This window comes from Fringilla coelebs, assembly GCF_963513975.1.
Source record: "Fringilla coelebs genome assembly, chromosome: 8".
In the NCBI taxonomy this organism is placed as follows: Eukaryota; Metazoa; Chordata; class Aves; order Passeriformes; family Fringillidae; genus Fringilla; species Fringilla coelebs.
In genome coordinates, this window is record NC_140066.1 from 3,934,193 (window position 1) to 3,955,035 (window position 20,843).

At 47.5% G+C, this 20,843-nt stretch overlaps 1 protein-coding gene across 2 annotated transcripts; it reads right to left on the bottom strand.

Moving 5' to 3' along the window:
* Positions 1 to 3,906: 3,906 nt before the first annotated feature.
* Positions 3,907 to 20,416, bottom strand: OIT3 (oncoprotein induced transcript 3). 2 transcript variants are annotated; one of them, XM_084210008.1, is made up of 8 exons: positions 20,016 to 20,356; positions 19,535 to 19,645; positions 16,656 to 16,778; positions 14,639 to 14,761; positions 10,409 to 10,569; positions 9,510 to 9,925; positions 5,861 to 5,960; positions 3,907 to 4,547 (listed from the first exon to the last, which is right to left on the bottom strand). In XM_084210008.1, the coding sequence occupies exons 1-8, from the start codon at positions 20,257 to 20,259 to the stop codon at positions 4,359 to 4,361; spliced, it is 1,467 nt and encodes a 488-aa protein (XP_084066134.1). In that variant the 5' UTR covers positions 20,260 to 20,356; the 3' UTR covers positions 3,907 to 4,358. The 2 variants fall into 2 exon arrangements, with proteins under 2 accessions (XP_084066134.1, XP_084066133.1); XM_084210007.1 differs by lacking the exon at positions 3,907 to 4,547 and adding an exon at positions 4,664 to 4,907 and having other exon boundaries at positions 20,016 to 20,416.
* Between the last annotated feature and the right edge of the window lie 427 nt (positions 20,417 to 20,843).

Genomic DNA, 20,843 nt, shown 5'->3' on the forward strand with positions numbered 1-20,843 from the left:
GGACTGCTGCCAGTGCCCCTCTGCAGCACAGAGACTCCTGTCAGCTCCTGGGCACCTGGGCCAAGGCATCCGCAACAGCCTCAGGGCAGGGCAGGGTAGAGCCAGCCCATGGACAGAGGGCAGCCCTGGCTGCAGATGCAGATGCAGCTCCACAGCCCCACTGCTCCTTCCCAAGCCCACAGGATCCCATGCCAGTTGTCTCCAAGGCAAGCAGGATGCAGTGCTGCTTATAAACACAGGACTTACCTTAAATACATGCTATTACTTCCCCCTACCCTGTAACTCTCTAATTTGCAGCGCAAGGCAGTAGGTTTCTGCAAGCCCTGTGAAATTCCCAGTGCATGGATATGCTGTGTACATTTTTGCACCCCTGGTGACAGACTGAAGAGGGGTAATTTGTTTTCAGTGCATTGCTCACACCCATCCCTGACACTTTCCATCCTGTCATTACACGCCCTGACAACCCTGCATATTTAAATACCTGGTGGACCCTAAACTGATTTGGGACATCTGGAGATTTCTTAAGCATGAGTTAAGGAGAAGGGCTTGAGGTGTTTGTGGGACACAATTGATATTCAGGACCAAAGCCCACCATTAATCAGATGTGAAATCACAGCCCTCTCCCCCAGTCTCAGGAGAGGAAGCCACTTTTCTTCTGCCAGTGTCATCCACATCCATTTAATTACTTTTCTTCTATAGCATTTAACAAAGCTTTGCCCTTAGGATCCCTTTTCACACAAAATGGCTGGGTATCCACCTCCATCTCTTGCAGGAGCTAAGCAGGAGGCTCACAGTGGCCTTGGATGAGATATTCCAAATTCTGGAGCCTTATCTGTCAGGGGACAGGACTTATGTGCTACCTCTGTGGGGCTGCTATCAGCAGCCTCAGTCATCATTCCTTCTAAAACATGGTTAATACTCCCATCTGTTATGGGGAGCTTTTGTTGCATGCAAAACCAGAATTTAAAGTGGTGCATGGCATTTTGCCTCCACAGAACATTGGCAGACAGCTTTCAGCTGGGTTTCTTGTTGGAAGGAAGTTGCTGCTGGGTGTGTGCGTGCCATGCCACGTAAATATTTCAGTGGCTCCTGCAAACATATTTATGGTTATGTTCTTCCATCTGCCACAGAGAAGTTAGGGCTGCAAAAGGGTGATTTAACAAGAGTAGAAAGAGTCTGTCTTGGTTGCTTTTCTTCCAGTTTAAATGGGTTTAAAATGTATGCATGGAGCTATAAATTATTTAAGCCCTGTATTCCTGTTCCTGCCAGTCATCTTTGCCTTACAGTGAACAGCAGTGAGATGTTCAGCTGGCCCCAAGTGGGCTGGAACAACAAGAGCCCCCTGGTATCCAGACCAGGAAAGTGGAAGTGACTGCATGGGGTGTACTGGGATGTTTTCCATCACAGAGGACTTCAACACTTCTCAGATGTAATGGCAGCCTTTCCTAGCTGGGCTAATGCCACTGGAAGGGGAATTCTGCATTGCCAAGGTTCACTGCTCTGTCAGAGCAGGAGGCTGGACAGACAATCTTGATTATCCAGCTAAGAAACACCTACTTTTGGCTAGGGATGGGAAGGAAACATTCCTCATTCTAGACACTGCCCAAACTTTGTATTTTGTTGGTGAAATAATGCCTGTGGCCAGTTTAAATGTGAACTTACTCCTCTGATTAAATGACAAAAAAGAAGTTAAAATAGCTCTATTGTCTATGTACAGTAGCTGACTGCATGGCAAATATCTTAAATTCTCTTATAGTTCAAGTGATATCAGATTAAAGCCAAGCAACTGCTGGCAGGTGATGACATTCACTGGAGAAATCAAAGGGTTCTGAACAAAATCTCTGTACCCAGACACTGATGTGCTGGAGACATCACCAACATAAATCATCATTCCTGCCTGCTTTCAGACCACCATTCATCCCAAAACCCTAGAGAGTGCTGCAAGCAGGCCAGCCACTGAATCAGTTCATTTTTCACTGTGCTAATCTGAAAAACCCCACCAGCAGCTCTACATGGAAATATTTGAACCTTCAAGTGGTGTCAGTGACTCTGACAAAGCAGCAGATAATCCTGTGCAGGAGCAAACCAGCACATGAACCCAGGAAAACTGCAACCAAAATAAAAACTGCTTCTCCTTTGTGCCACTCCTGCTATCCAGTGATGTACAGCCATGGAAGCAGCTGATCACAGCATTCCCCAGGTTGCTGCATGAATCTTGAGTCATCTTCAATTCCACCCTGCTCTGGACACAAAGACACTGCTTTGCTCATCCCGTGGCTGCCTCTTGACTTTGTGCATTGGCAGAATTGTTTTCAGCTGCAGAGTGGAAAAGCTGCTTTGCAGGAATTCATCAGGAAGAACCAAATAATGTGCACAATAACTGAAATAAGCCAAGAAAGGAACTTCTCCCTCCATCACTCCCCCTACATCCCTTCCATATAAACAAACAAGACCAGTTGATTCTCCAGAAGGCACCAGATAATTAATTTCATTTCCCAGCTCTTCTTTTATCAAAACAAATATATTTAGCAGAGGCTGCCTGAACAAAGAGGTGACAGTGGGAAACTGCCCCTGTGGTCCTCATGCAGATGTGAATCAGCAGAACTGAAATCCTAGGAGAAACCTTTTTCCTTTCTTTTTCTTTCACATATGGTTGGATAACACATGGAGAGAGTCTTTCCATTTATAACTACTTATCATCATAGAAATAGTTTTGTTTACTCTAACACACACACACACACACACATTTCCAAGATTGAAAAAGCAGCCATGATGCTATTTCAAAAAATTATTAAACTCTCAGCCATTAAATTCCAAGATTGAAAAAGCAGCCATGAAGCTATTTTAAAAAAATTATTAAACTCTCAGCCATTAAAAGTTCATTCCTCACTGGAATCTCACTTGCCAGAACAAATAAATCTGTGAAATAGGTTGAAATGTTTGAGGTGATTTGTGACTCCTTTCTAAATGGTCCCTTCAAATGGATTCCCCTTCCATTTGAGAGCAGCAGCAAATTTTGGCTTTTTGCAGTAATTGGCTGCTCCAAGCAAAGCAGAACATAGGTGAAGAAGATTGGGGGGCTTCCAGCAGACCTCCAAGCACTCAGGACAGAGCTGCACACTGAGGAGCTTCTTGTAGGAAACCTTGGGAACGCACTGCAGAGCCACTGCCACCGCTGGAGACAGAGCCTTCCAGCCCTGCCTGTCCCACGTTGTCCTTCACTGCTGGCTGTGCTTCCTCCCTTCCACCCCACACCCTCATCCTTTACCACACAGCCCGATGAAGCCCAGAGGAGCCTGAGCCGATCACATCCATTATATTTTCTTCGGAAGGAGCCTGACAGCCCAAAAAGATTCCTGACAACCACGATGCCACCACCATCACCAGTAATTGTGTCCCCTGCCATGGCCACTCAGACAACGCTGCTATGTCTCCTGTCACCAGGCTCACTGGGGACAGCCCTGTCCTGAGAACTGCCCACATCACCAATGATTGCTATGAATGATTAATGTGCATTCCTCTAATCCTCTGTTGGAACCATGGCCTCACTAACCAGGGCAATGCATCACGACTTCCAGACAAACACTTGGCAGCAGCACACATGGGAGGGGAGTGTTTATAGATGTTTAATGGTGGTTCTCTTACAATCAAGGTGCTACAGCACAGGAAAGGCATTTTTGGTGGTGGGAGAAAAGGGAGAAGAATAATGATACACTAAATACAGGAGGAAACACTATTAAACTTCATGCAATTATCAAAAGCCACTAAAAAAATCAAATCTCATTAAATACCTTTTGCTATTTAAAATCCCATTTAAATGTGCCTGTGATAGATCTGAGCTTGAGCTGCCTGTAATGACAATTACATTGCTCCAAGGAACTTACACGTGATGAAATATATTTTATACATGTTTTTATTAACAGTCACCTGAAATCTTCAGCATCACTCACAGAGCTGCACAGCAAACACACTCAGCTATGATACTATTTGTACTGTCTGATGCAAGAAGGGCTTGAATAACATTTGTTTAGTCAAGGACAAACAGTCCTGGGGCCTGTAGGTGGATGTAGGGAAAGGCAAAGTTGGGTAACACTTCCGGCCTGCAAAGAAACAGAGTCCCTTCAGCCAAAGGATTGTTGGGGAGAAATGCAGATAAAACCAAACTGCTCTGCAGTCCAGGTCACACTCCAAGGGCTGCCTCGAGGGCCCAAACCACTTGACAAAAAAATCACCACAGAGTTAAGGAAATGAGTCCTGAGGTTCAAGCGGGGCTTTAACAAATACCTCTGGTTTCTCAACCAACCACAACAGAAGGCAGTGATAAGGAAGGCCAGGGATGCTGTTCCAGAGGGTGGGTGTCAGTCCTCAAAGTCGATCCTGATGGGCCCTCCTGTCAGGATGTGGTTTGCCACGTGAGCAGGTTCCTTGTCCTGCCGCTCCTCCCGCTGCTCGGCCGACCTGCGCACGCGTCTCCGGCAGCCCTGGGCGCAGCGCGAGGTCTCGTCCAGCGCCCCGCACACCAGGATGCGGCAGTGCAGGAACACCTCCTGAGGTGGGGACACAGCAGCAGGGTCAGTGCACAGCCCTGGGGACCACTGGCACTGCTGCCAGAGCCAGTGCCACAGCATGCCCCTGGCACACGGTCCGTGTCCAGCCTCGCCGCCCGCAGCCAGAACGGCCGCTCCGTCTGTTTCCTTGTGTGCCCTCTCCAGAGAGCCTGGCTGAGGTCTCAGAGGCAAGAGCGGGGAGACAGGGAAGAGAAGGTGGGAAATGATCCTCCAGATGAAGGGATGAAAATGGCAGGAATCAGCTTGGAAAAGTTCACATGGACTGGTAGGAGCTGCGTGTCAAGAATACGTGAAGCCTCGCAAGTATTGATGGAGACGGGCAAGAGAATTCCAAGTGAGCTGGGGAAACAAAGCCAGGAGACCAAGGGGAAAAAGGAGGGTGACAAGAGGCTAAGTTGAGCGAAGAGGGAGAATGCAAAGAGCAAGGAGAGAGCTGCGTTTTCTCCTTGCACAGCACAGGCAGGGACAGGATTGCTGCCCTTTGCCCTGTAAAGGAGCAGGAGAGCAAGCAAGATCCCTGCAAGCAGCAGCCACAAAGACTTGCAGAGGTTTGAAGCAGAATCCATTGTGCAGGATGGGAGGATGCAGGCTGGAGGCAGCAGGGGTAATCAGAAAGCCAAGGAAAATTTCTGAATTTTAGATCTCATCTCTTTTAACCCTACTGGGGCTCTCCAGTAGCTGGAGCAGCAGTTTTATACCTTTTGGAGCAGGCAGTGCTGGCTGAGCGTAACAATGACTGGAAGATCCAATTTCCTCCAACACAGAAAGGAAAGCTATTTGCATTAGGAAAATGGCATTGCCCTTCCACTGTCTTCCCTCTACAGAGCTGCTGCCCCAGAGAGACAGCCTGGTTTCATACTGAATTAAGCAGTATGGTGGCCTTCTGTCTGGAGTGCTGGCATCTATACTTACAAGAGCTAGAGAAGAAATAAGGCTGAAGAGATCCCAAACTAAAACTGTGTTGTTTTAAACACAGGGCACTGTGAAATGTGCCTGGTGACTGAGAACACTTGTCTCACCCAGCAAACAAGGGTCCATCAAGACCATCCTGGAAGCAACAACAATTTTAGGCTGCTGAACAATTCATGTTCCAAAACTGTCCTTCATATTTTTATTTTAGTTGTTTTTAGCAATCTCTCCTGAAGTACCTTTGTCAGGCTCCTGTAAGGTGCAACTGCTGGAACAGGCACAGCAGCACCTGCCTGGGGCCAGCCATTCCATACCTGAGGAGCTGAGGCTCCTCGGTCATATCAGAGCTGATGAAATATCTAAGAGTTGAATTTTGAGCTTACCTTGTTGTCTTTGCCCACAAACTTGAACACAGGAACCTGGAAGTGCTTGGCAAGATGGTCCTTTGACGTGTACTGCTTCACGGAATCATCAGAAACACAGCTGAGGAGAGCAGAGGGATAGGCTTTAATGGCTTTCCCAGAAATGGAAAAAAAAAAGAGAAAAGACATTCCAGCCTACTTAACCAGAGAAAGAAAAGGAGGGATTGGTTCTCTCAGGCTCAGCTTCCATTTCTGCTACTTCCTCTTTGGCCGCAGGAGAAAAGTTGGGAATGATGGGGAAAAACAGCAGCATTGCTAATAGCATCTCCAGACAGGGAACAGCTCAGCAGCAGAGGGCTGGCAGGACGTGGCCCAGTCCCCTCAGAGAGGGACTGCCAGCGAGCTGCAGGCATGCCTGTCCTCATTTCACCTCCCTGTGCAACAGCCTGCAGTGTTATACACTACAGAATGTGCTATGCACTTACTGTATACACATAGATATGCACATAAATTATGCTTAAAATGAAGCAGCCTGCACCCACGTTACTAAAATATGACAGATGATGAAAACAAAAATCCAGATTTATTTTGCTTAGTATAATTTATATTTTTCTTCCTACTGGATTTGGTCAAACAGCTCAAATTCACTACACCAAAAATTTATAATTTCAGTTTTTCCATCACCAGCAATGCATGATTGTAAAAGGGATCACAGAACTGCAAGAAAATAAGCTGCTTTTATAACAAGCTACATTCCAGGTGCAGTGCATTTATAAGCCATTACAGCCTATTTAGAGTTTGACAGATAAAAAGTTACGGTGGCTCAATAATTGCTGATAATTATTGCAAAGCCTTGGGCATCTTGAGAGGCCTTGATGCTGCTGTGGAATTGCATTGCAATGCAGCTCATCCTTTCTAGCAAGGTCATTCCAAAAATGTGGACTTTGAAAGATATTTAAAAATGTGGTGGAAGAGACAAGAGGTACTGGTGTAGCTGAAAGCCTTGCTCTTGCAGCAAGCTTCAGCTTCCATCTTTATGCAAGAAATGTGCATGGCATTGTTAGCAATGCTGATGTTTGACATGTTCAGTTGTAAAAGAGCAGTTTTGCCTTCACTGAATGGAAGGCAGAACTGCTCTTTGGGAATCTCTGTGTTGTCAAAATTCCTTTTTAAACAAGGCATCCAATCGTAAGGAATGACAGTTAAAGACTTTTCATAGGTGAGTGGCCAAGCTCTAGGGCCATGAAGTCAACTCACAGATACATTCTCATTTGTGAGCACATAAACTGTGATGATTATTGGACACTGCCTCAAACTGACTCCTAAATCCCAAGCTCTCCAAAGGTTCTCCACACTGCAAGAAGGAAACCTACTGGTTTGGGGCTAGGGAGAGGGAAAGTGAAAGAACACCACAAGGAATCAGAGATACATAGACAAAACCAGCACAGAAACCTCATGAGTCACAAGGGCAACTCCTTTTGAATTTTGTGGGGCCAGACCATATCCCACTCTGCTAGGAAACCCCCCAGAGACCCTGCTGCCCACTTTGGAGAGGTGAGAAGAGACAGGTATGGAAGGAAAAGGGGTGGGCCTGGTCAGGATATGGGGAAAACCACCCTAGCCCTGTGCATAATGTGCCTAGGTTTGGGGAGCAGAGTGGCAGTGCCATGGGAGCTGTGCTCTCACCCTCTTATTCAGGGTTGCAAGGCTGAAAGGAAGGCTTGCACAATGAAACATCCACCTCAGCCCAGCAAACAGGGCAGCCTGAGGCATGAGAAGCTGGGCTTTGCAATGGAACTACCTTAACCAGGCAGTGCTCTGCTGGAGCACAGCTCCTGACCTCAGCACTGACATGACCTGGCTCCAGATGCCCCAGGGAGCTGCAGTTTATCAGCTGTGCCATCGGTCACTGCCTTTGTTCCACACTGTTCTCAGAGGCAGGGAATTAACAGAGGAGAGAGCAGCAGAGGGAATTTTCCCATTCCTCAGTCCAAGGTATATCCCCTCCAATATAAACAGTGTTTCCCTTTGGATTATGCAGTTAACCCTTGCAGGTCTGATCCTACATAAACTGATACAAAAATCCCATTTTTATTGCCATGGGCTTTTGGGTTGGATTTCTAGAAGAAACTGAGTTATTACAGAAGTGTTTGGAGCAGAGACAACTTAGCAGTGCATTCAGCTAATTTAATTTTGAATCACTGGGGCCTGAAGTGATGGCTGCAGAATGGAGCACTTTTCCCTTCAGTGAAGTTTTAATGCCCTCTGCAGGTACCAAGGGACTGCTGGTGCCATAAATCCTCCAACCAGTGCTGGGGTGAATTCAAGAGATGACATTTCCTGCCTTCTCCCTTCTCTATCCAGCTCAGGTTTTGGCTGCTGTTTTGAATCCCATCATTTTCACTCATGGGGAGAAACAAATGAATGTTTGAGTCCTTGACTCTGTGAAGGGCCCATGGGAACAGCTAAGCCAGGGAGCTGATGAAAGCAATTTTTCCATTACAGATCTCCTCATAAAGCCCAGAAATGTTGGGCACAGAAGGACTTCAACCTAGGATGGAGGGAGAGCAGGCTAGTGCTGAATCCTCTGTCAGAAGGAAATGAAAACAGTATTTGTGGGTACTTTACATTGCAGGACCCTTTTGCTACAAGATACCCACACAGGACTTGCCAGCAGCAGCTGTAACAGTGGATGATTTAGTCTGGCAGCTGAGGACATGATTGTTGTCATCATTAAATGGTCTGGCAGGCAACATACAGGATTTACACAAGCACAGTCCCTTGACTCTCAGGCTACAACTCTTGGGTATGTCTTAGATATTCCTTTGGCTGCATTTCCCTCCCGAGAGGACAGCAGACTGCCTCACAACTATGATATTTCCTCAGAGCTCTCTGGTTAAGCAGCTGGATGCAAACACTCCACAGCATTGCTGTAGCATGGCAGTCATTTCAGCACGGAAAGAAGTGTCTGAAAATAGGGATCATCTCAGGAGCCACAGCTGAGCCCACAGCAAGGCTCCCCAAACCTCTGGTGCAAAAACCACTACAACAGAGAACCCACAAATCTGCACAAAATTATTTTTAGCATATCCTGGAATGATTACTTACCCCAAACACCTCAAAAAATTACAGCCAAACTGAAAGACCCTAAGTTTATTGCACTGACAGGCATCAGGGAGAGCAAAGCAAGGGATTCTCCTGCAGCTCCTACCAGGACTAGCAATTGGCTCTTCTGGCTCGTGCTGCAATAAGGCCATGATGAGAAAATTAAGAAACTTGCTCCAGTTGCTGCAGCAGCTGCCTGGCAGCAGCACATGGCCATGGGGGTTCTGCACATTGGCTTGGCACTCTGAGGCTGGCAGAGAGAGGGTATCAGGAAAGAGAATCTTTTCTACAGGAGCCAACTCAATTACCCACAAGGCTAGTGACAGGGAAATACATCCTGTAAAGGCTGCACTCAGAGGAACCTCTCTCACTGCCTCCCACTGTTTCTCCCAATTACTGTTGATGGGACAGGTGGTTTCAGCTTGATGGCTGCTGCTGATTGCTGTGACCAGGACAGACAGGCTGCTGTGGAGAGGGGGATAGCGTTTCCTGCATCACACAGACAACTCAGCCCCACTGCCAATTTCCTCTAAATTGCCAGCAAGAGAGGGAACAGCGAACTCACCCATCTTGAATCAGGTAGTACTTCAGGATCTCGTCAATTTTGGAGGTGGGAGTGGCAAAGCAGCTCTCCACCAGCGTCTCCAGTCCGCTGACGTGCACCAGGGGCTCAATCCCAAAGTACAGGGAGTCCCTTAGCTTGAGGGTGGGAAGGTCACCCCTGTAGGGCTCATCAAAGTCCTTGTCCTTGAAGATCTCCAGGGTGAAGGGGAAGATGCCCTGGTTGCGGCTCATGATTTCCAAGGGAGAGTTCTTGAGGTTGGGCACGTAGCCCTCGGAGATGGTGTAGCGGCGCGGGAACTCGCAGGTCACCGGGATCAGCAGCTTGCTGGTGCGCACAATGATGTCCCCGTTGCTGCCCGGGGTCTGCTTGGGCAAGCCAGTCACCAGGTTGGTGGCAATGATTTTGTCATTGATTACCTGCAGCAAAGAAAGGGGAGATCACTGAGAAAGACCTCTCTGGGCTGACGCTCCGAGGAGCCACTGAGCTTGTGAATTTCCACCCCACAACCAGAGTGACGCTGCTCATCCTCACAGACCAACTAAGGACCTCGGTCTGCTGGCAGCTGCAATGCACCACACTTCTGCTACGCCTCTGCTAAGGTGAGCCATTGACCAGCTGCCAGTTTAACCTTTCAAACATTATCAGGAGACCAGAATCTGTCTCAGCAGGAGGATGAAGAGTGAGGGCACTTGTACCTTCTACCTTTGTGAAGCAGGAGGCGAGCAGAAAGCAGCATCCATGCTGTCAGACACTCACTGCTGGAGGGGAGATGGAACAAGCCCTCTGACTGTGGAATGACAGCCCAGGTCCACTCTGAGGGCAGCTAAATCAGCTTTGTTCCCCAAGTAAGCCACAGCCAGATCCCCAAATCCCAGAGACTGGGCAGTAGGTATACATACATCTACAACGGTTCCACAGGACTTCAGGGAGAAATGGATGTTGACATGAGTGCCATTGGACACGCCTTTGCACGAAGTGTTGATGAGGGAAAGGTCCAGGCCTCCAACCAGGTCCTTTGGGATGCTCACTTCAATAGAGCTGGACTTGCACAGCACTGGAACTGCAAGAGAAGTCCCCAGAATAACAGTCTGCACTACAAACCTACCAGTGAGATGGAGAAGGGCTAGACCAGATATAATTGGGGGAATAAAACGGGAGTCATAGACAGCATTTGTGATTATGGTCCTACCACAGTAACCTAACTACCCAACCTTGCATTCCTACCTACACAACACAAACCAGAGCTGCCACTGCCCCAAATTCTCCAGCCACAGCAATGCCTCAGAAAACAGTGAAGACAATCACTGCACTTGCAGCAGAAACTCAGCTGTGCTTTCCAGCTTCACTTAACACTCAGCACAGATTTGGTTGCTATCTCTTGCACTGTGATGTCCTGGAAGAGCCTTTGCCAGATATGGGTATCAAATTCACAATGCCCCAGGCAAAGCCATTTTTTAAGACCCTTAATCAGATTTTACATCAAACCCAGAACACGCTGAAACAAGGCAGAGTAATTCCATATAGATACCGAGCTAAAATGGAAGCACCTCAAAATGCCATAATAATATTTTTATAAGCAATAAACCCAGCTCTGACAAACAAACCCAATTAGCTCACTCATTCCACCTCCTTCCAACCTTTAAATTTTAATACAGGCCTCCGTGTGAATTTTTTAAATGAAAATTTCATTACATAAGAAGCAGGAGAAAACAGACCTTGGACAAAATAAAAAAGGAAAGAAGAGAGAATAATCTTCAATAAAAAGGTAGTTGCTGTATATATGTTCCTTGGGATTATTCAGTTCAGTTGGAGACAGGACAAACATACTGGTGGAACATATTCTGGTTTCAGCCAGAAAAAACAAACGTTTTGCAGGATTTACATTTATTATATTTTAAAACCCCACGACAAAACCTTTTTACAAATATACCAGTTTCCTGAGATTTTTGCCAAAATTAATTGCAATCTCAGTCCTTGACATTCCTGTGACCTGCCTTCCCTTAATTTCAATCATTAATGATATAATTTAAGATTCTGGATATTTGAAATAAGGCACACTGCTAAAACAGGCATTTCAACACCCTTTAAAAATTCCCCTGTCCCAGCTCAGGTATTTGCAACAGCTTCTGAGTACCTTCAGGAAGGATTTTTGATTAGAAGATGGTAATTTCAAAGTGATACTTTAAAATGTATGCAGAGTGCCCAAAGCAATATGTTCCCATAATGACACTGCTGCGTTAGAACAGAAGCTTAAAGAACTAAAAATTACCTTAACCTTCCCTCCACTGGCAGCAGAAGGCAAGTGGGAATAACTGAGCATGTCAAATGGCATAGCTCAGGAGCAGACAAAGGGACTTGGAGAACACAGCACAATGCAGACAGAGAGGAACATCCTTTGGAGAACTGATTGGCTCTGTCTGGATTTAAGGACTTGCTGTTCTAGCACTACCTTGAGAAATAAGAAAATGTGTTGCTTTTATAAAGGTGACATTCAGGGTAAGAGATTTGGATCCCAACTGCAATTCTCCAAAGTTCAGGACTGATTTAGTTCAGGATCTCTCTGTTTCTACATGATTGGACTGGCACAAAGTGGGAGAAAGAAAAGATTCCATTTTCCCAGTGCTTCAGAGCTGTAGGAGCTGTGTGCCCTCCACCACCTGGACACAGAAACAAGTGAAGGAAACCTCTTGACTCAAGTCAGCTTGTGGCTATCTGGGTTAACACCCAGGGTGTGCCAGTCAAACATTTTAGTTCTTCACCTCAAACTTCTCAGAGCACCTGTGAGAACTGGGAAAACCTCCTCATTTCCACTTTAAGCTCTGTTTTGCACCAATGCCTCTGAGCACCTGCTCCTGGGAGAAAGCTTCTGTGGCAAGTCCAACGCTCATTTCTCTGCCTGCTGTTGTTATTGGCATCATATTTTAGCCTCTGGCTCCTTCTTTGGCCTTTCAAAGTGCTGCTGTTTGGAGCAGTGGTTATCTCCCTGCACAGACTGCTCAGCAGAACAGGCTCTCTGGAGCTGGGCAGCCCTGACCCACTGCAACAAACATAAACCCTGCTCACCTGCACAAAAATTCAGGCAGGGGATGGGGGAGAAGAGCATTTCATGCCTGCTCTTCAGGATAGGATGGGCTGCAAAATTCTTGGATGATCTGCAAAATTCCAAGTATTTTGCTGGCTGGTATCTTTATGGAAAAATTACAGCCTGTAGACTGTGATTTCTGGGGAAGATTATTAATGTTTGTTCTGAACATGGAGACAGTGCAGAGGAGGGTGGAGAGGCTGCAGATCCAATTGCTTCAGGCTACTATGCCTACCCTGCACTGTTAATTGAACCAATATAAACCTGATTAGGTGTCACAAAAAATTGTGTGGTACAGTTCCATATCTGCTCAGAATTGCAGGCATGGGGACATAAACTGATGAATGCAACAGAACAGGCAATTTCACTTTATGAGATGCTGTATCCTGAGCCCCAGCCTGGCTCCCAGCAGTGCTGCTGCTCTCAGTAGCAGCCTCACCAGCAGCAGAAATCCTGGCTGGGGGATCCAGGACTTCCAGCCCTGCTGGGGCTGCCTCAGGGGCCCAGGGCTGAAAACCATCACTCTGTTCTGGCCTGTATCCATCAATCAGACCTTCAGTCTGTGAGTGTGATCACAGCTCTTGGAAACCCCCACCTCCCCACCAGCACTGCTGGATCCCAAGTGGGCAATGCTCACCCTTGGGAGCCCTAAAAAGCTTAAAAAGCAGACAGTCCATCAAGCAGAACCATTCCAACTTCCTCTCTGAGGCATCCCTGCCCTTTTGGCCACCATGAAGCCCGAGTCTGTTCCTCCCACTGATGTCTGGGCACTCTGTGGCACATCAGACTGCAGGAGGTTCTCTGAGCACACCAGGCCACACCAGACTGCTGGTAGCCTGGATGTATTTGCAAAAGAAATCTTTGCAAAAAACCAGGGAGCTTGTTTATTCTATGGGCATGGCATAGGCACAAGTGACTCAGCATGAAGGGCTCCCTGTGGAAAGTTCAGATGGAAGGTTCTCCAAGGATTATGCTGCCCTGGCCTCTACACAGCAGAAGCAACAGTCAGTTTTTGGATGCTATCCTGGGCACTTTTCCAAGGGACAGCAGGAGCACCTAATATCAAAGCTAGTGCCCTGCTTCAAGGCACAGGAATGCTTACTGGAATGGCATACTTGGAAAAAAACATGCCTCTCTCTTCAACCCTGTTCTTGGAAGGGACTGGACCACTTTAGCTGAGATCTGAAGTTTGAAGCATGGAAAATGTCAGCTCTAACAGCATAAATTTGTCAGGGGTGTGCACAGAGCAGTATAATGGGAGATGTTTGTGGGAAATAGTAGAGGTAGGAAGAGTTCCAGAAAGCTGGAAAAGCAGGCCTAAGATACAGAAAGAACAAAGACCTAGCTGCAGCTGCAAAGGCTGAAAGTAGAGAAAGTTACACTGGTATAGGAAGCAAGGACATTAAACAATAGCTTGAGTTTTAGGCCTGGCTAAGAGAGACCTTAAGAATGCAGGAAAATATGCTTAGCAAGGTAATAGAAGGTTTTAAGGTTAATTAATTATTGTGCATTGTTAACAAAAAGAAGAAAAGTAAGCATTGTGTGAAGCAGGTGTACATGTGCTTTTAGTAATTGGCTAGAACAATTGTCTGTGAGCTTTAGCTATTATTAGCTATTGGCTAGAAAGTTTTTAAAATGCTCTGTAACAAAGAAATCTTTGGCTGCTGCTGGCTGTACATGAGCTTTTGCCATCTTTCTATTGTCTCAACCATATAATGAGGGTGATGCTGCAATAAAAGCTCAAGGACTGTACCCCAGCAGTCCTGTCCTGTTTGTGGAAACAAACTCCAAACACAATGTTAAGCAGTAGTTGTAAGGGAACACTGCCCTACAATTAAAGGTGCACTCAAGCTGGGCCCTGTGGCTGTTCTGACTGGAGAGAAGAGCAGCATCTTCAGGTTCTCACCTTTGGATGGTCTGTCATTAGTAACAAAGCTCCATTAACCCAACAGGGAAGGACAGACTAAGAGAAGACAGCAAAAACAAAAAGTTCCTTCAGATATTCTCTTGGGGGACAGAGGCTGCCAGGGAGATTTTGTTGACCTACCCTGGCAAGTGTGGTTGTCTTCTGCCAGAACAAGTCCCCTGGGGCATTCACACTGGTAGGTGCCTTCCACTTCAATGCAGGTATGGCTGCAGCCTCCATTGTTATTGTGACAGCCTTCAATTTCTGGGAAAGAAAGGAAAATCATCACACCCTGCAGCCCCCAACACAGCCCTGACCAACCAACAGTCTGAACAATACAGCTCAAAGGCAACAGTTTGTCTCCCAGAAAATGAGGTGGAGACTCCTTTTTTAGTTGTACTTTTACAATCAAAGGCAACAGTTTGTCTCCCAGAAAATGAGGTGTAAACCACTTTTTTAATTGTACTTTAGCATCATTATTTTTTTCTTTCAAATAACCTTAAGTGCTTGATTGTTTTAACCCTTTGGGATGAATAGGCTAGATGAGTACTACTGTTCTCAATAAAATAACAGAACATGACATAAGCAAATCATAAATATAAAATATTTCTCCCCAAGCCTGCCATCAGAAATCACTGTGTGGTTTTCACTGAAATGTAAAGAATGGAAATCCCACACTCAATCCTATATAATGCATGGAAAATAACAGCCCCAACTCCATATGAGTCAAAGCAATGGGTAAAGCATCATAATGTAAATTTTGAGATAAATTAAACCCTACTCAGCCTCAGCAGCTCATGTTATCAAGCTGAATCTCTTGCATTGTTCTTTTTAGCAACAAGCTGTGAGGTGGCTCACACCTCACATCCCAATCTCTACCAGCTCACAAAGCTGAGGATACATCTTCAGAAATAAAACTCACTAACAAGATTGTAAAAATCCCCAGCAGCAGTGTTAAACTCGAGAAAGGCACCATCCTTTGTACAGAAGGGAAATTAAATGATATATCAAAGGCCCTAAAAGCCAACTTGGGGAATGGCAGAAACAAATGAGACTCCAAACAGACTATTCCAGCCCTGTCAGAAGAGTGCAGCACTCGGGAATAAAAATTGCACAGCTCATTTATGTGACGCCCCAGCAGCTCAGAGCTGGATGTGGCAGGGACAGAGCCCACAGACCATTTTTGGCCCCACACACCTTGACAAGTAACTTAAGGAGCACTCTGCACAGCAGCATTTCCCAGGAAAGTGTCACTGCCTGGATGAGTGATGTGCCTGCAGAGCTCAGAGAGCAGATTCAGCTCTTTTGGATAGCTGAAAAGTGAAGCACACCTGTAGTTGTTTTTCTTGTCTGAGGCCCCACAGTGTCTGTGAACACTACACAGCAGCTTTGCTGGGAGGGGGCACAGTGCTTTTCCCCAGCTCACCACAGAAACCATCAGGCACACATCAATTTCTGCTGGGTTTGCCTATTTCTGCTCAGGGATGTTTGTACATTGTTAGTGACAACACATCAGGCCCACAATTTGGTCTTTAAGCCACCAGTCTAAATTTATCAAGGGTTTTCAACCTGGCTGTGCCACCACTGTGAAGGAACTGTGGCAGCTGCACAGAGCAGCAAAGCCCACAGACACCAAAGATCAAAATGCTGCCCTAATCCCAAATTTAACTTCTGTCTGCAGATTGGCATCCCCTCACCTCAGTCTCTATCCTGGGAGGCTAAAGTGATCCTCATGCTCTAGTCTAATGTCATGGCATTACCCCATACCTAATGTGAGCTGCCAAAACCTAGCGCTGCTAAATCTGCCCCCACAAAACTCTACCCCCCAAATCTCCAGAGGTTCAAATCTCCAGATACCAAATCCCAACAACTCCAGCAGCAAGTTCTGCCTGGATAACCAATCTTCCAGATCCACTGCTGCCTTTCCCCCATGGAGATAAACACAAGCAAATCCTAGCAGAAATGGACAAGGCAGCGAGAACAACAAGGAGATTTCTCTCTGCTTGCTTAGAAGGATATTTTAGTATCAACCCCTCTGGCAAGCACAGCGGTGATATCAGTGACATTTAATCCCAGGTGCAAGAAGCCAAGAGAGAGGCAGTGCTGCAAGGGAATGATTTACAGAGTTTCCAGCAGCCTGTGGCAGCTGAAGCCTCACCTTCACAGGTTTTCCCATCACTCCCCAGCGTGCGCCCGACCCCGCACTCGCAGCGGAAGGAATTCTTCAGGTTCACGCAGAACTCACTGCAGCCCCCGTTGTTCTGCTCACACTCATTTTCATCTGGAAAAAAAAACAGCTCTGGAATGGAATGAACAATCCCACTAGAAGTAGTAACACTGACAGTAGCTTTTGAATATCTTGGTAAAGCTCTGAAGACTCCTCCTAACTCTTATTAAAGGCTAAAGTGGCTCTGTGCCTGTTTGCCCTTCTTTTTTAAATTTTTTTTAAAGGTATTTTGTTCTCTGAGATTCTAATTCTTCACAAGCAGAGAGAAAGGAACAGACATTGCTCTTGCTGAGCTACAAAATGAATGATTTTTCTTAGGCAGGCCAGGATGCTGAGGTTATCAATTAAGGTTCACATGGGTTTCATCAAAACAGCTCAGAAGCTGGCATTTATTAGGTATCAGAAGCTTAAAACCAAGAAAAAAGAAAAATATAATTTTAACAGACAGGTCAGAGATGAGCTCTCTCAGGTATCTGTGGTCCCACACATGCAGAGAGCCCACAGCTGGCAGCTGCTGGTGGTGTCTCCTTCCACAAGCAATGTGAATTGAGTATTTTTAGCCAAAGGCTTGGCTGGTGCCCTGCTTTGAGAGGCAGGAAGCATGTCCAGGAGACTCCCACAGACTCTGCTTTTCACACACGTGACAGGCTCCACACTTTCCCTTCTAAAAATAAATCTAAAGCTGCTTAAAAACAGAAAGTGAAGAGGGAAAGGGCTACTGGCAAAGGTATGGAGATGTTGTCAGAAGGGCCTGGAGATTGTCTTGCTCAAGGGCTGGGTCCAGAAATTCCCCTGACTGGTCCTTCCAAGTTCTACAGCACACACAGTTCTCTGTCCCTGCTCTTCCCCTCTGGTGACAAGCAGCACTTCTGGGATGCAGGCTGGATGTCTTGAGACTGGATTGGGATAGTGCTGAGCTGATTTTAACCATGGCTTAGTAGAACATGGATCCAGGCCTTGAAGAAGTCAAAGGCAATGTGCCGAGTTGGTGGATGCATGGCAGGAAGTCTAAGACCTTATTTAACCCCTAAATAAAAATGTAACCCAGGATCAGCTGCTCTGCTCTGGGATTTAAAGCATCTAATGTACTGAGAAGAAGCACAGAGCTGCTCAGCCTTCACAGAATGGTCTGTGAAGCTCATCTTAAACCTCATCTTGTTCCATCCCCTGCCACTATCCCAGGCTGCTCCCAGCCCTGTCCAGCCTGGCCTTGGACACTTCCAGGGATGGGGCAGCCACAGCTGCTCTGCTGCATTACTGCAGCAGCTTCAGTCCCCCTCCTTGGGGGAGCTGGAAAAGGAAGCACATTCTCTGTTTAGGAAAGACAAACAGGGATTTATTTGGTTTCTCCATAAGGAGGGCACAGTTGCTCTCGGAGATGTGATTGCACAATTACTCAGCACAACAGAAAGTTACTAGAAAGATCATGGAGCCACACAAGAGAGGCTGCAAGTAGGTGAAGCAGTGTGAGCATTCCAGCTGAGGTGCTGTGCCACCTGGGAATCTCAAGGAGAAGCAGCAGTGCAGAAATCCTGCTCGTGGGGGAAGGAAAGCAGCTGCAGCACACACAGGCAGGCTCAGAACTCCTATGTGCCTCCCTGCTGCAGGAAATCCTTTCCTCTGAGCCTGCCACACATTCACTGAGTGCTAGTGCTTGTCAAGGGCACTTCTGTGACTGGAAGGCTTGCACAGAAGCAGCCAATAAATGCTTTTAATTATCTGAGAGAGCTCAGTCAGCCACTTGGCTGCAGACAAGTGGAGCTGCTTAAGCAAAAGCCTTCCCCATAATCACTGGGAGCAAGTGTAACTCTGCAGCAGGACCAGGCTGCTCCTTCCACACACTGGAATGGCTGTGGATGCTCACAGACATGAGGTGTGTGAAGAAAGAAACCACCCATGCCTGCTTTGTCAGGTGTAGCCCTTATGAAACAGACTGACCTGCCACACAGCCTCCTGGACCAGCTCTGCTTTCAGCTTCACCACCAAATCAAATGACAGATGAGATTTCTCCTCCCCCAAACACCTTTTCCTCCCTCCTCTCCCTATCCATCAGTGTGGCTCTGCAGGTCCCCAACAGCAACCCTTTCACAGCCCCTTGATTTGTCCCATCATTTTCCTGACCTCTCAGTCCAGGTGCTCTCCCCCAGCACCACACACATAACCACAGAGCTCTCCTCAGAGCTTCATGGGGATTCCCCCACGAATCTCCAAAGCCCACATTCCTCACTCTGCTCTCACCTCCCCACTGGCCATGCTGGTCTCTGCCACCAAGTGCCAGCTCCCTGAATGCTTGTCCCTTGTCATGCTGCCTAAAACCATTGCAGCCGTGGTGGGACCTACAATTCTTTGGGTGTCCCAGGCCCTGGACAATGTCCCAAAAGGGCAGGAAGTATGATGGAGTTTAGTGTGCAGCCCTACAGCAGCCAGCAATTTTTCTGGTTTTTTGGAGGAGAGATATTCAACAGAGCGTGTGAGAGGAAATCTCTAATGCCAGACTGCACAGCACTTCCTGAGTACCACAGTGACACCACAGAATCCTTCACCGTGATCTTGAAAAGAGATTCTGCTACTGAACCATGCAGAAAGCAAACATGGAGCTCCAGGGGCACCAGAATGGACGCAGTCATGGGATGTCATATCTTGGAACCATTTACAGAATCATAGTCCCGGTTCTAGGCAGCAAAGGGGAAAACTCCTCTCAGGATATGTCATTTTTTATAGTGCTTTGTAAGGCAAGGGATTGAGATGTGAGCAATGAGGCAAAGGGAAGAAAAGCATCAGCAAGTGGCACAGCTTATTTCCACCCTTACCAAGGCACGTCTGGCCATCAGGTCCGAGTGTCGTACCCGGGGAACACGTGCAGTCACCGGTGTCCAGGCAGGAGTCCTGGCAATCCACCACATCACAGATGTCATAAAAATCTAGGGCACGACGAGAACAAGGTCAGCACAAAGCCCTGAGCATGTAAGGAAAGCACAGGATTTGCCCCTTCAGCTTCCCACCCTGTGTGCAGCCCCTCAGTTACAGATCTAGCCCACACTAGGAAAGCTGACCTGCTGAAGCTGCTGAGAAACAATCGAGTTTAATTACTGTGAGGCAGAGATGCAAATTTTGACTTTGGTAGCGTGCCAAGACAAGCCACAGGGCCCACAGGGAGCATTAAATCACCGAGGCCAGGTCAGCTGTGGAAAAACCCTGCTAGAGGAACAAAACAGGTAAAACTACTGGAATGTGACTGGAGAAGCCAGGCAGCCTCCTGGGGACCCGGGGGGGCTCCGAGAGGCGACTTACGGCCGCAGTAGGCGTGGAAGCAGACGCTGGGCTTGCTGAGGTGGTACACATAGTACCCCCCGGGGCAGGCCTTCACCTCGATGCTGGCGTTCCAGAGGCAGCAGTTGCCGCCGAAGCTGGCGCAGGCCTGGCGCCGCACGACGCCGTCGGCCGGGCGCGGGTGGCTGCCGTTCATCCAGAGGGGAGCGTGGGTGCCGCAGTGGTTCTCGGGGATGCAGAAGGTGGGCATGGCGTCGCCGGCCATGCCCGTGAAGCGGTACCACTCGCCGTCGATGCCGCTGTCGCACGTGGGCTGCCCGTGCGAGCCGTTGATGCGGTGCTCCGTGTTCCGCCAGGGCTCGTTCAGGCTGATGTAGGCGGAGCAGGGGTCCAGGGCTGGGACACACAGAGATAGATATCAACACTGGTAGATATCAAAGTGAGTTGTTCACCATCTGAGCCCCATAGGGTGAACAGCGGTGGGGAGTGACACTCTCCCGTGCCCCGGGGGTACAGACGGCAGCCAGGATGATCGCCTGCAGCAGAGGAGACACTGGAACCACAGCAGAAGGTGAAGGGGTGGACTCTTAGCAGAGGCTAATCCAAGGTTTGTTCTAGGAGCTCCCAGGAGTACCTACACCTCAGGGGCCGCCTGCTGAGAGCCCCGGGAGAGGTGCCAAGGTTACATTTAAAGGGAGGTGGAAACCTAAAGTAGATAACATTTTACTAACCAGTAAGTGACCCTAAGGGATGGGTACTGGGGAAGGGACATTTAGGACAGTGTATGGAGAAACATTTGGGGGGCCGACCCCTGGCTTCTGGGTAATCACTCCACATCCTGGACCGAAG

Bases quoted from the DNA above. Each gene is read 5' to 3' on its own strand.
- OIT3 (XM_084210008.1), bottom strand. From the start codon at position 20,259: ATGGCCGGCGACGCCATGCCCACCTTCTGCATCCCCGAGAACCACTGC. The intron at 9,926-10,408 runs GTATGTATACCT...TCTTTGCTGCAG, and splicing joins CCTGTGGAACCGTTGTAGAT to GTAATCAATGACAAAATCAT. The intron at 4,548-5,860 runs GTAAGCTCAAAA...TCCCCACCTCAG, and splicing joins TTGTGGGCAAAGACAACAAG to GAGGTGTTCCTGCACTGCCG.